The sequence below is a fragment of the Bos indicus genome, chromosome 18 (assembly GCF_029378745.1).
Source record: "Bos indicus isolate NIAB-ARS_2022 breed Sahiwal x Tharparkar chromosome 18, NIAB-ARS_B.indTharparkar_mat_pri_1.0, whole genome shotgun sequence".
Lineage (NCBI taxonomy): Eukaryota > Metazoa > Chordata > Mammalia > Artiodactyla > Bovidae > Bos > Bos indicus.
The window spans coordinates 60914213-60927566 of NC_091777.1; the positions used below are offsets into that span (position 1 = coordinate 60914213).

Below are 13354 nucleotides of genomic sequence, written 5' to 3' on the forward strand. Positions count from 1 at the left end.
AGATTGCTGGGAGAAATATCAATAACCTCAGATATGCAGATGACACCAGCCTTATGGCAGAAAGTGAAGAGGAACTAAAAAGCCTCTTGATGAAGGTGGAAGAGGAGAGTGAAAAAGTTGGCTTAAAGCTCAACATTCAGAAAACGAAGATCATGGTATCTGGTCCCATCACTTCATGGGAAATAGATGGAGAAACAGTGGAAATAGTGTCAGACTTTATTCTTTGGGGCTCCAAAATCACTGCAGATGGTGACTGCAGCCATGAAATTAAAAGATGCTTACTCCTCGGAAAGAAAGTTATGACCAACCTAGATAGCATATTCTGCCGGGAGCAGGAGCTCCGCCCCTGGAAGAGGTCATGGGGAAGGAGGCTCGGCATAGGCAAAGGCGGGATTGAGCCTCAGGAGTCCCCCTGGAAATTCTCGAGCATCTACCCCCCAAACCAGAGTCTGCCTACTTTCTGCTTTGTGCTCTCACCTACACCTCTGACTTTTCGGGGGGCTGTCCCCCACTACCTCTCTCTGAAAAAAGAATTAACTTACAGCTCCAGTTAATAATTCCTGGGTGTGACAGTGTTTCAACCTACAAACTCCTTTGGAAGTCCTCTAGCCTGCCTGAATAGGTTTTTCCAGCCACATGTGATTGTTCAGAGCTTCCCAACAGTGAGAGGCATGAGATGTTCTAAACTGTCTGAATACAGATTCCTTTGAGCAGTTAAAAGATTGATTAGAAATTGTATTGGTGAAGGGTTTTTCACTTGTTGCACCATTGTTTGCTGCTAAGTTTCCATATCCCTTACCTGCTGTGTCCCTGGCAGTGTATTGATTAATATAATTGGTGTAAGTAGTAGCTTTAATGTTTGTAATCTTGGACCCTTGAGTTAATTCTTTTTCTTGTTATAGCCCACCACACCTTTGCCCTATAGGAATGCAACTTTAATGCTTTTGGAGGGTGGCACCTGACTTTAGAATAATCACCTTTAGAGAAAAATAAGTTTCTTAAAATGTTAACAGGCCTCTGGGCCAGAAGATGATGCAAATCACCTGAACTTTTGCATATGATAAGTTTGCAGGAAGAAAGCCTGGCTTACTGCATGACTCTACCCCTTCCCCCATTATCCTCTATGCGTAACTTAAGGTATAAAAACTACTTTGGAAAATAAAGTGCGGGCCTTGGTCACGGAAACTTGGTCTCCCCATGTCATACTTTCTCTCACCTTCTGGCTGAATTATTCAGCCTCTTTTCTCCACTGAATTTCCTCACTGAGCTATCCTTATTTCAGCCTCTTTTCTCCACTGAATTTCTTCACTAAGCTATCCTTATTTAACCACTCCTTATATCCTTAATTAATGTTTACTTAAGCAATTCTTTCCTGATCCTCACCGACACCATCCCCGCTTCGAATTCCCTGGATCCACCGGGGCTGGACCCCGGCAATATTCAAAAGCAGAGACATTACTTTGCCAACAAAGGTTTGTCTAGTCAAGGCTATGGTTTTTCCTGTGGTCATGTATGTATGTGAGAGTTGGACTGTGAAGAAGGCTGAGCGCCGAAGAATTGACACTTTTGAACTGTGGTGCTGGAGAAGACTCTTGAGAGTCCCTTGGACTGCAAGGAGATCCAACCAGTCCATTCTGAAGGAGATCAGCCCTGGGATTTCTTTGGAAGGAATGCTGCTAAAGCTGAAACTCCAGTACTTTGGCCACCTCATGCGAAGAGTTGACTCTTTGGAAAGTTCTCTGATGCTGGGAGGGATTGGGGGCAAGAGGAGAAGGAGACGACAGAGGATGAGATGGCTGGATGGCATCACTGATGCAATGGACATGAGTTTGAGTGAACTCCGGGAGTTGGTGATGGACAGGGATGCCTGGCGTACTGCGATTCATGGGGTTGCAAAGAGTCAGACACGACTGAGCAACTGATCTGATCTGATCTGATCTGTGACGGGGGAAAGAAATCACTGGAGATAAATTCATGAATGATTTCAGAGAGAGAATGGGGCAGGTGATACATTTCTATCACAGTAGTAGACACAAACCCAGGTTTTTGAAAACCATTTCCATTGAAGCAAATCTCCCAACACCACGTGATGAAGGATGAGTTCCTCGCTGCTCCTCAGACCTCTCATCTGAGTCATCATCTCCATCTATTCATACCTACCTGGGCAAATGGCTGTTGTCTCCATTCTCCTCATATTCCTGGGATCCTTCCATTGCTCCAGAAAGGCGACCAGGTCCAGCGTAGACACAAGCCCTATTTATCAGAGAAAGGAATATTTGTGTTGTTAAAGATCCATCAGTATCGAATCCAATATGTATTCAGGTGAAACGACAACGCATTTTGTTCTAGAAAATGATTTCCTTAAATACTTTATTCAAAGCAGCTATACAAGACTAACACACATCTAACAATCAGATCCTGAGATTCTGGTCAAGTAGTACTAAGCCAAAGTAAGTGGTGTCAATGTGAAATTAAGAGAGGGTACAACTATTTAATACCACAAAACTTACACAATTACCACGAACCTAGAAGGAAGGACGCAGAGTACATCAAAGAAGAAAAACGTCACCCGTATAACGAATCATCATGAAGCCTTTCTTTCTAAACTCACAAATACCCATTTTCCCCTAGAAAGCAGAGATCTGAAACTGTGCGAAGCAGAAAATTTCAGAAGACATTCTTGACATGATGGAACTAAAACCCAGTGGGTAGATAAGGGATTCTGGAAGGCAGTTATCCTCACCCAAGGAGGCCAGGTTCCCGTACTTCTCTAACATCACGTCTCTGTACAATTCCCGCTGATCGAGGTCCAGGCATTCCCACTTCTCTTGAGTGAAGTCTATGGCCACATCCTGGAACGTCATTCGTCCCTGAAATACAAAGTACAGATGCCATGTGGCCATGGGAAGACTTTGCAATGTGACCCAAGATGAAAATGGCAAGTTCAGAGAACTGGTCGTGATTTAGTGGCTTGGCTGGCATTACAAAATACACTTTTTACACAGTACTCCTTCCTACCCAATTTCTAATATGAAGAAAAAAAGATGAGTTATTGATCTACAAGCCATTAGGGAGACTAGTTTCATCTGAAAGAGCAATTACAAAATAATCAGGGCAGTATGAGCATATTTATTCTTCAGTGTTCTACTCGTGTGACATAGGATAAATTGTTTATCAAAGAAACAGGAATTTTTTTTTTTTTTTTTTTAAGTGTAGTCTGATCCAAGAGTTCTGATGTCTGGCCAAAGTGCCACATTTTTAGCAAGGTTATTTGAGTTAGTAATGTTGAAAATTCTGCTCGATGAATGACGATTTTGAACCACAACAAAATAGAATAGTAAGGTAAGAATTCATGCTTAAGTTGAAATTCTAATTGTTTTACAGATTTTAACAGGTCTAATAGGATAGTAACCTTTCTTGTGGTCTGGGGTCGTGTTGGAAAAGAATTTCCAGACACGAGACAAAATGAGAGTTTATTAGAATGGGGGGTGTTGTTAGAACAGTTGGCCAGCTCAAGGGAGAATGGATGTTCAACAGGGGTCCTTAGTCCACTTTCATAGACAGGGTACAAGGAGTGGGACAGGGGTCTTGCAGATCATTTGATGAATGGATGAGGCACCTATACTGGGTGGGGGATGTGTAAGAAAAATACTTTCTCCTTATGGGGTAGGAGGGGAGACCGTTTATAATGCTGAGAAGGACCTGAAATCCATCAACAGTTACAACATGGGGGAGGGAAAGATGCTAATGAGTCTTGTTTTTCCATTCCTGCATTCCAAGACCCTCCTTGGTTTTATCTAGTCTTTTGTCCCTGCATCATCACATACCTCCCTCTCTTTATTTTTAGGGCCAATTCTTTGGCCCTTGTTGATACCCTGCTCATGTCTAACTATTTATCCATTTCCCTTCTCACACATTTGGGAATCCAGTTTCAGGGAAAATGGAGCAATGACCGCTCTGGCTTCTTCAGGCTGAGTCGGGGTGCCATGGGGGCTCTGGGTTCCCTTTACCTACTCAGTCAGGGACCATTTATGGAGGGAGATGAGAGTCCATTGAATGATAAGGTGAGTTGTTTCAGCATTGTTTAGGTGTTGTTCAGGGAATATTCTTGCACGACCACTTGGAAATTTGTGGTATTTTAGAAGAAACAAACTTTACAAGAAAGTTAAAGGTACATGGCCCAAAGATTAGGGGCTAGCCAGGAAAACCAGAACCAGACATTGGTTCGTGATGTGTTTCTCTAGGTACAAGAAGCAGCAAGAATTTGGGCTCAAAAAATCTTTACATGAAAACATCTGACCTTCGGAAGGCCAGTTCTGGGTTTTTCCCAGAGCACCGAGTTCCTTGTTTCTGATCTCTACTCTGAACTCCTTTCGGGGGGTGTTGCAAGTCAGGAGCTTGCAGTGGTCATGATGTCATCTTTGTAGAGACTGCTGGCAGAGTCCAGTCAGCAGGGTCCCTTCATAGCCACATATTTAACCATGCTTTGGGGGCATTTCTTGTCCATTGTGTCCTACGGCACTGGCAAGACTCATTCCCAGGTCTAGGGAAAGTTCCATTGATAGGCCACTCAATGTGCTACTTCTAGAGCAGGCCTTGTGAGTAGCAAAAGCCTCTGGACCATACCTGTCTTACAGCATCTAGGTCCTGGAAAATATTCCCTCTTTTTGCTTCTTCCCATATCTAGAGTTACATTATTACAATCATTGATAGCATGTGGAGCTGCATATCAGCATTTTATCACAGGCTCAGTCACACATTTAGTAACCTAAGAAACAATGTTCTGAAGTAAGCGACATAGAAAATAATTTAGCTATGGCTAGCAATTATTAGTCAGGTCGTAAGTAAAAATGATAAGTCAAGCACTTTCATTAAGTAGAGCTCAGTATACCACAGGTCATCTGACTTCATTTGTTAAATGACTATAGCCAGGTGTTAATCTCCTGGTTGTATATTATGGAGCATCTAATCTTTATCTGAAGATTGCTTCCTGAGATTACCTTTAGAAACAAACTTAGAGTGTCCTTTTTAATAACTTAATTAAATCTTTTAGAAATATAACATAAGAATGAACTATCATAACTTAATTAAATCTTTTAGAAATATAACATAAGAATGAACTATCTCAGAAGTGAGGCTTAGTAAACACTACACTTTAATTAGCAAAACTAGAAACTTAGTTTAACAATGAACAGAACTTACTACTCAGTGAAACATTTTTTTCTTTATGAGGGCATTAACCCTGTAGCCAGGGAAGGCTTTAACCCATCAAATAGAAATGAGGTTTGTCAGGGAGCTGGGAAAAGCCAGGCAGCCATGTTAGATTTCCCACAGCCTGAGTCTTTGATTTACAGCTACTGTTCACCCATTTTTAATTCCCCAATTTAGGAGCAGACTATGGCCATGTTTTAAGGACATCAAGATGGCAAAAGTCTAACCATGAGGGGTTATGTTTGTAGAAGAAGAATGAGCTCTGTCTACATGTACCATAATCTTAAGTAATGCTTATTTACTTTACCAAAGTAACAAAATATTTTAAAACTGAATATAAATGACTTAAAGGCAAAAAATTCATAATCTCTTATTGAAAGCTGCATTCTAAGAAAACTTTGTTCTATTAACATAGAGACTAGACTAAATTCCAGTCTGGTACCAGCTTCAGTTCAGTTCAGTCGCTCAGTCGTGTCTGACTCTTTGCGACCCCATGAATTGCAGCACATCAGACCTCCCTGTCCATCACCGACTCCCGGAGTTTACTCAAACTCATGTCCATCGAGTCAGTGATGCCATCCAGCCATCTAACCTATGTCGTCCCCTTCTCCTCCTGCCCCCAATCCCTCCCAGCATCAGCGACTTTCCCAATGAGTCAACTCTTCGCATGAGGTGGCCAAAGTATTGGAGTGTCAGCTTTAGCATCAGTCCTTCCAATGAACACCCAGGACTGATCTCCTTTAGAATGGACTGGTTGGTATCTCTGATTTTCTTGAAGAGATCTTTTGTCTTTCTCATTCTATTGTTTTCCTCTATTTCTTTGCATTGATCACTGAGGCAGGCTTTCTTATCTCTCCGTGCTATTCTTTGGAACTCTGCATTCAAATGGGCACATCTTTCCTTTTCTCCTTTGCTTTTGGCTTCTCTTCTTTTCACAGCTATTTGTAAAGGCCTCCTCAGATAGCCATTTTGCCTTTTTGCATCAGATAGCAAACAAAACTTGTTTATCGGTTAACCTCAGAAAAATCCTTTCCATAAATCTTGAAATAGCAGTATTCTTACAAAGGCATCAGAGTGAAACCATAGAAGTCATGTTTAAATCTGATTGAACTGCAATTGACAATGTAGCCTGGTCACTGCTGTGACTTTAACACTGTAACAGGATAAGTAGAATTATAGTTGACCACATTTTATTAGGGCATATCAGATCTATGTATGACTTCCACATCATTCTAGGATATCTATATTAGTAGCATCAACCATATAGCACAATCTGAGAAGATTTATCACCCCTTCAACCATACTTCCCATGTAATTTAACATGTCCAATGAACCCAGGTAGTTTAATAGCTCCCTGGGATGTCTCAAGGGCCCTCTGAAGCATTCCAAAGTCAGCTAGAAGTCAAGTCATTTAGGAAGTTTTGTGGACAAATATCAAAGGGGGTTATAACAGTCAGATAAAATCATGTAGATCACTGGGAAATAATATATTCACTTAGCCAAAGTAACAAAGAAGATTTCAAAGGTAAACCTAGAACAGATCACTTTAGAGGTAAAGAAACTTAAAATCCATTATCAAAGGCAGCTCAACATCTCAAGAAAACATGTATTTATGCACAAAACTCTTCCCTTGGGGTCCACTTTCCATAAAACTTTATCACTTTCTGTACCCATTACTTTGTTCTCCCATGCTGAAAGAGCCACCTCTAAGTCAGACCTACTTTCTTTTCTCTTCATAAAATATAATTTCTTTTCTCATACCTTCTTTACTGAAAATACACATGCTACTTTCCTTAAGCAGCCTAGAAGTTAAGCATTCTGTGGATTGGTGAACATAAATACCAGTGATAATTTCTGAAAAAAATATTCTAGAGAACATCTCAGGATGGCATCAAGCATTATTCATGAATAGTCCAACATCTCTACTTTCTCTGTAAGAGGAAGTTAGTTCTCAGTAATGAATGTTTCAGAATGTTATTTTATTTGCAAATGACCTAGTTAGTCAATAAACTTCCATCACTTAGTTTGGCACAGCCCTAGAAAGTCAGGTTACCAAAATCTAGAGAATGTTTTAGAGAGACATTTCTAAAGTATAATTATTCTTAAAAGAGTTTCTCTGAAAGATCATGTCTGTTTTACATTTTCTTTGAAGTTCTTTTTTTTTTTTTTTTTTTTTTCTTCCCCTTTCCTAGAGGTACTTTCCTGGTTGAGAAACTTGTAACAGATATAAAAATATAACAATATGTAAGTAATAATAAACCTAGGCACAATGAAAATACTGTGCTTAATGACTCTTAGACATATCTACATTAGATTAGTAAACAAACATTAATGCTAGATATTTAATATTTCCCAGTTCACATGAATCTGAAATTCATTTAGATAAATTTTTCTTGGAGTTAGAATTGTCTGATTTGTAAGCACTTACCTTCCTTTAGGTGAAGTGAGTAAAGTCGCTCAGTCATGTCCGACTCTTTGTGACCCCGTGAACTGTAGCCCACCAGGCTCCTCCGTCCATGGGATTCTTCAGGCAAGAATACTGGAGTGGGTTGCCGTTTCCTTCTCCAGGGGATCTTCCCAACCCAGGGATCGAACCCAAGTCTCCTGCATTGCAGGCAGATGCTTTAACCTCTGAGCCATCAGGGAAGCCCTTTAGGCCATTTAAATTAGAACTCATTAGAGCTTCAGCAATATTATATATATAAAAAAAAGCACACTGAGACATACATAAATCCAGACAGACAGAGATTTCATAGTTTCCTGCTCAAGATTTAAAACATCTCTTTGACCGTTTGTTTGTTTCTTTGTTTGGCTTAAAGTTCTGATTTGCCCAAGACTGAGTCAGGTCTCAGGCAAAGTGGGCAGTGACATTCAAGGACATGGAAAGGGTTAACTACAAGCTTTTCCCTAGGCAGGCCTTTTAACAAGCTGCTGCTGCTGCTAAGTCACTTCCATCGTGTCCAACTCGGTGCGACCCCATAGACGGTAGCCCACCGGGCTCCCCCATCCCTGGGATTCTCCAGGCAAGAGTACTGGAGTGGGTTGCCATTTCCTTCTCCAAACTAGTTGTTAACAAGCTAGTTGTTTTAAAATGTATATGCAAAAAGAACCGGTTTTGCAGTTTCCAAGGGAAAGAAACTTTCATTTTAACCAGTTTTCTCCAGAGTCTAAAGAATATCAGGGCCATCCTGTGTCAAAAAGTTATCTTTCCTTTCTGTAGTCTTAGTTTTATAGCTAAAATATAGACCAAATTATGCTCAAACTGACTTTGATATCAGGGGCATTTCAGCTGATAAAAATTTTGGACTGTCCCTGTGGTGGAAAGTGAGGTCTTTGTCCCATCAGAAGAATCTGAAGGGTTAAGGGAATTTGCAGGACTAGGGGAACCTTGGTCCTTGGCAGCCCTGAGAAAACAGAAGTACTCATAAGGGAATTCTTTAGAATGTTCAGGCGTGGGGGAAGCTTGGTTCCCTCTCCACGTGAGAGATAAGCTTCCTTAGAAAGGGATACTTTAGAAATGTTGGGACAGTTTTTGATCCTTCAGGCTTTTGAATATAGAAGAAACCTGGACCAAAGGGAACCTCAGAATCCTTTCCTAGAGATCATGTGGATATGAAAGATCACATAGAGGTCATCTAGGAAATCTGTTGGAGACAGACAGAGGGACAGGAGACAGGGAGGCAACAGAACATAAGGAAATTCTGAGTCCTTTCCTGTCTTTTGGCAAAACCTAGTGAGCCATTCAGAGGCCATTTTTGGGGGTCCTCTATTTGTTTTGGAGCCAGGCCTTTTGGAGGGTCAAAAGTATCCAGTTTCTGAGAATGTAGCCAAGGGTTGAGTATGAGAGAGCCTCCTGGGATGTAACAGAACCCACTCATAGCCTATCTACCATAGAATGCGAGTACTGAGAGTCACTGGCTGACAGAAAGACGTCCCTGTTCCCCTAGTGGTCTCTCCATGTGACTGAGGGTACAGAATGGCCGAGCGGCCCAACAGTCACATCCAACAGTCAGAGGAGACCTCTGAGAACCAAGCAGCTAGCCACCAGGTGACACGGGCAGAGAAAGACAGAGATTCCTGGGAGCAACCAGGTGACTCACCATTTGGTGATTTCCTGAAACATGGAAGGCACTCTTGGGATGGCTCAGAGGCAATACCCAGGCTTCTGTAAATCAATCCAAACCAAAAGGGAAAGAAGAGAAAGTGACAGGGAAGAAGGCTGAGGAATCCGCCGAACAATATATCCGGGAGGCAGTGGCCTGGGAAGAATGCTCTGTGTTTTGCTTTAACCACTATGAGCCTGACATGGTGGATGGCAGCTGTCTTGCTGCGGGTGGATGCCCTTGTGGCCTGATCCATTCTGTACACCCCCATCCTCACATGGGAGTCTTTCTGTGGCAGGAGCCCTAATGGCTTTTACATGTCTGATCTGTGCCCACAGAATATTGGTTGGCATAGTCCTCACTTGCAAAAAAACAAAGGAGAGACCCTCACCCACTCAAGTCACAGATACTTTGGGCGCAGTGAGCAGTGGAGCATTTGGAACACACCAGAGGGTAACCCTGGCCAGCATTCCCCAGTTGCCTCCAGAGAAGTTGCCTGTTGGAAGAGGGTCCCTGTGAGAAAGGAGAAGTGAGGGCGTTGGGGGGGGTGGTGGTGGTGTGGGGGGTGGGGGGTGGGTGCGAGGGGGGGCAAGAGACTCCAAGTCCCTGAACAAGCCAGAAAAATGTCATGGTCTGGGTGCCGGTTGGAAAAGAATTTCCAGACATGAGACAATATGGGTTTGGTTTTTCAGTTTCTGCATTCTAAGACCCTCCTTGGTTTTATCTGCTCTTCACTCTTTGGGTAACCACAACCTTGGCAGAAAGAATCATTTTAACTATTTAGTATATGCTCTGTATCTTTCTGATTGCTTTTATCAGAGTCTTGAAAGTGCAAGAGAAATAACTAAAAATCAGTAATGTTGCTCTTGTACTTTTTGGCACATATTTTAACAAATAGCCATTAAATAGCAGAGCTTAAACGTTACTTCAGTTTATGTACTTTAGACTTTAACTAATAAAACACAGATTCACAGAGACAACTCTAAGATAAGTTGATAGAAGTTTCTGTAACTGGAAAGAATACTAAAGGCAAGAAAAGTTTTAGCCACTCAGTCATGTCCCATTCTTAGTGACCCCATGGACTCTAACTTGCCAGATTCCTCTGTCCAAGAAATTCCCAAGCAGGAATACTGGAACGGGTAGTCATTCCGTTCCACAGAAGTTCTTCAGAAAAACAAAGCAAAAAGAAAAGAAGAAGAAGAAAAAATTGATCAAGTCATGTTAATATTTTCATACACACAATTCAGTTCAGTTGCTCAGTCGTATCCCTCTTTTTGCGATACCATGACCAGAAGCCAGGCCTCCTGGTCCATCACCAACTCCCGGAGCCTACTCAAACTCATCTCCACGGAGTACAGACATACACTCAAATGGGGCTATATGCTCATTTAGGGGGAAGAGAGACATTTTCATGTCACTAAACTCAGGTAATTTTGAATGTAGTAATATGTACATAATGTTAGAGGACGATATTCTTTACTTGCAGTGAGCTGTATTTTAAATTTTAATACAGTTGAGCATAGATTAGGACTAATATGATTCTTGTAAACATTTTGGAAAATACAAAACTGTGAAAAGACTCTGTGATGTGAGCATGGAGTGTACTGGAAAAGATCAGACCTGGGCTTGGGATGAAAACCGCCATTCCCCAAACCCAGCATCTCTGCTAAACACACATGAGTGTTCATTTTCCAAAGCAGAAAGAAGGTAAGAAGACAGGAAGTTACTTCGTTAATTGTGATAGTTTAGGCACATCCCTCATTTTTCTTTCCAAGACACTTGTTCAAGTCAAGTGGAAGAAAACAAATTCACAGCATGGGAATCTCACAGAAACACTTAAACCAGTGAACATGAGTCATGGGGTAGAAGTACAGGGAGGTGGTAAAAAGACTGTGTCTGTGATTTGAGCCTGGAGTGTTCTGGAAACATCACACCTGGGCTTGAGTGATCAATTCCCCTACCCCAAAAACCCACTATCTATAATCAACACAATGAGTGTTCATTCTCAGAAGCAAAGAGAAACCAAGAAGATGGGGAGTTTCTCCATTAACTATGAGCATTTCCACACATTCATTCTTCCTTTTTTCCACAACCTTGTTTAAAGAGAGAGAGAGAAGTATGAACTTCATAGTCTCATGATGTCAGAGTGATGTCTCTAGAACCAGTGGACATCAGATGTCACGGTGTAAATGAATCACATGAAAGATGCACAATCACTGCCTGGGCATTCTGGAATTAACAATGAAATTATAACTTGAATCTAACATTTAAAACTGTCAATTTTATGCAAATTTTATTTCACATATACTTCCCCTGTTTAGTATCCTAATAATGCATTTAAGTAGTAAGACTCAGCAATGCAAAGGACAGCATCTCCTAGTTTTCTTTTTATTTCTGAAAATTTCCTGAAAAACTGTGGACCTCTGAGTTGAGTCACTGGGCTTCCCAGCTGGCTCAGTGGTAAAGAATCTGCCTGCCAATGCTGGAGATGTAGTTTCAGTCTCAGGGTGGAGAGAAACCCCAGGATGAGGAAATGGGATCCCACTGCAAAATTCTTGCCTGGAAAATCCCATGGACAGAAGAGAGTTGGTTCTTTGTATAATGGCATTTTCAAACTCTGTTTTAAATATCTAAATTGCACCCAGGTGCTAAGTCATCACTGCATTTCGCAACGTCCCTAAAATCCCAACACCAAACCACATCCCAGTGGGAGTGAGGATAGGAGTGACTCCCCATGCTGATCTCTCACAAAAATAATAGTTTCAACAGTTGAAAGTCGCTGATTCACGTTGAGAATTCATCATGTTCCATAGAAAGCGAGGATGCAGACAATGGAGCAAAGGCTCTGGGACACAAGGAAGTCTAACGGGCTGGTCTTCACTATGATAAGAAGAAATGGGACGAAATAAGGTGATGAGATACCCGGGAAGAAAAACTAGGAGCAGAAAGCTAAAGGCTTGCAGATTCTCATTTGGGCATTTCAGGAAGAAAAGCAGATGCAGCCCCAGACCCAGGACAGGATATTTACCTGAGAAGTTGCCATTTCCTCCTCTTCTTCCTCCTGCTCTGTCTTTTCTAGGGATATTATGCTGCAAACGCACTTCTGAGGTTTGAGAAAATACCGTTGAGGGCATCACTACAGCTCTTTAACCTGCAACCAATGCTCCTACAGACAGAAGGGCTTTGAAAAGCTGAGAAGACCGACCTCTCCTGTCCTCTGTCTCAGGAGAGATTTGGGAACAATAAATTCCTACCTGGAGACCAGCCTGTGAACTTATTTCTTGATTGTTCTCTCCCCATAGAGAGCTCCTAAAACTCTGCTCTCACAGGTGATGTGAGCTGACTGACTTTCTCTGTCCAAATCCAGCTAAACCAACCCTGTTGCCTCTCCATGGACGAAGCCAGGGCTCAGCTCTCACAGATGGATCAGGAGGCACTTCCTTAACCCGGGCCTCTGCTTAGAATGCCCTGGAGCACTTCCTAGACACCACAGTGATGCTCCCACAGGACCAACATAGAACTCTGTTGGGAGGGCATCAGTGAGGTCAGTTCCTGACACTGTTCATGTGATCCTGATGGGAAACCAGATGGAAACTACTTGGCTAAAGATTCTTTCTGAACCATTTCAATGAATACAAATCCCTGGTGGTCAGGTCCCCACTCCAAGAAGTTATCACTCTGCAGGTCTACAGTGTGGCCATTAATGGAGTCATCAGCAAATCCCACTTTTTTCTGATGTTTCTTCTCCCAAACCAATGTTCAGGAGTCCTGAGCTCAAAGCCTCACACTCACCACACCTAAGACCTCTCTGTAGGGGAGGATTTCGGGCAGGGATTTCTGAGAGAGGTCAAAGCTAGAATCAGCCAGAGAAAACACCAGTTCTTGCAGTTTAGCCTGTAGAAGTTACGTTGGGTGAGGTGCTCTGGGCTCCCTAGGGTGAGTGTGAATTAATCCATTCAAACCAAAACAACAAATCAGGTGGGCACTGTGAGGGTGTCATGAAGGGGGGCTTGTAAAGTAGACCCTGTGGTTCAGCAAGA

At 42.1% G+C, this 13354-nt stretch overlaps 1 protein-coding gene across 2 annotated transcripts in view; it reads right to left on the reverse strand.

The window, feature by feature from the left end:
* The window catches only part of LOC109571826 (zinc finger protein 568-like), a 126629-nt gene that overhangs the window by 15794 nt on the left and 97481 nt on the right, over positions 1 to 13354 (reverse strand). For both annotated transcript variants that reach the window (XR_011561688.1, XM_070771621.1), the window contains exons 4-5: positions 2744 to 2870; positions 2161 to 2253 (exon numbers count right to left, since the gene is read on the reverse strand). Coding sequence is in view for 1 of the 2 variants with exons in the window: in XM_070771621.1 (XP_070627722.1) it covers positions 2161 to 2253; positions 2744 to 2870 (220 nt within the window). In the remaining variant the exon portion in view is untranslated. The remainder of the gene's footprint in view (positions 1 to 2160; positions 2254 to 2743; positions 2871 to 13354) is intronic.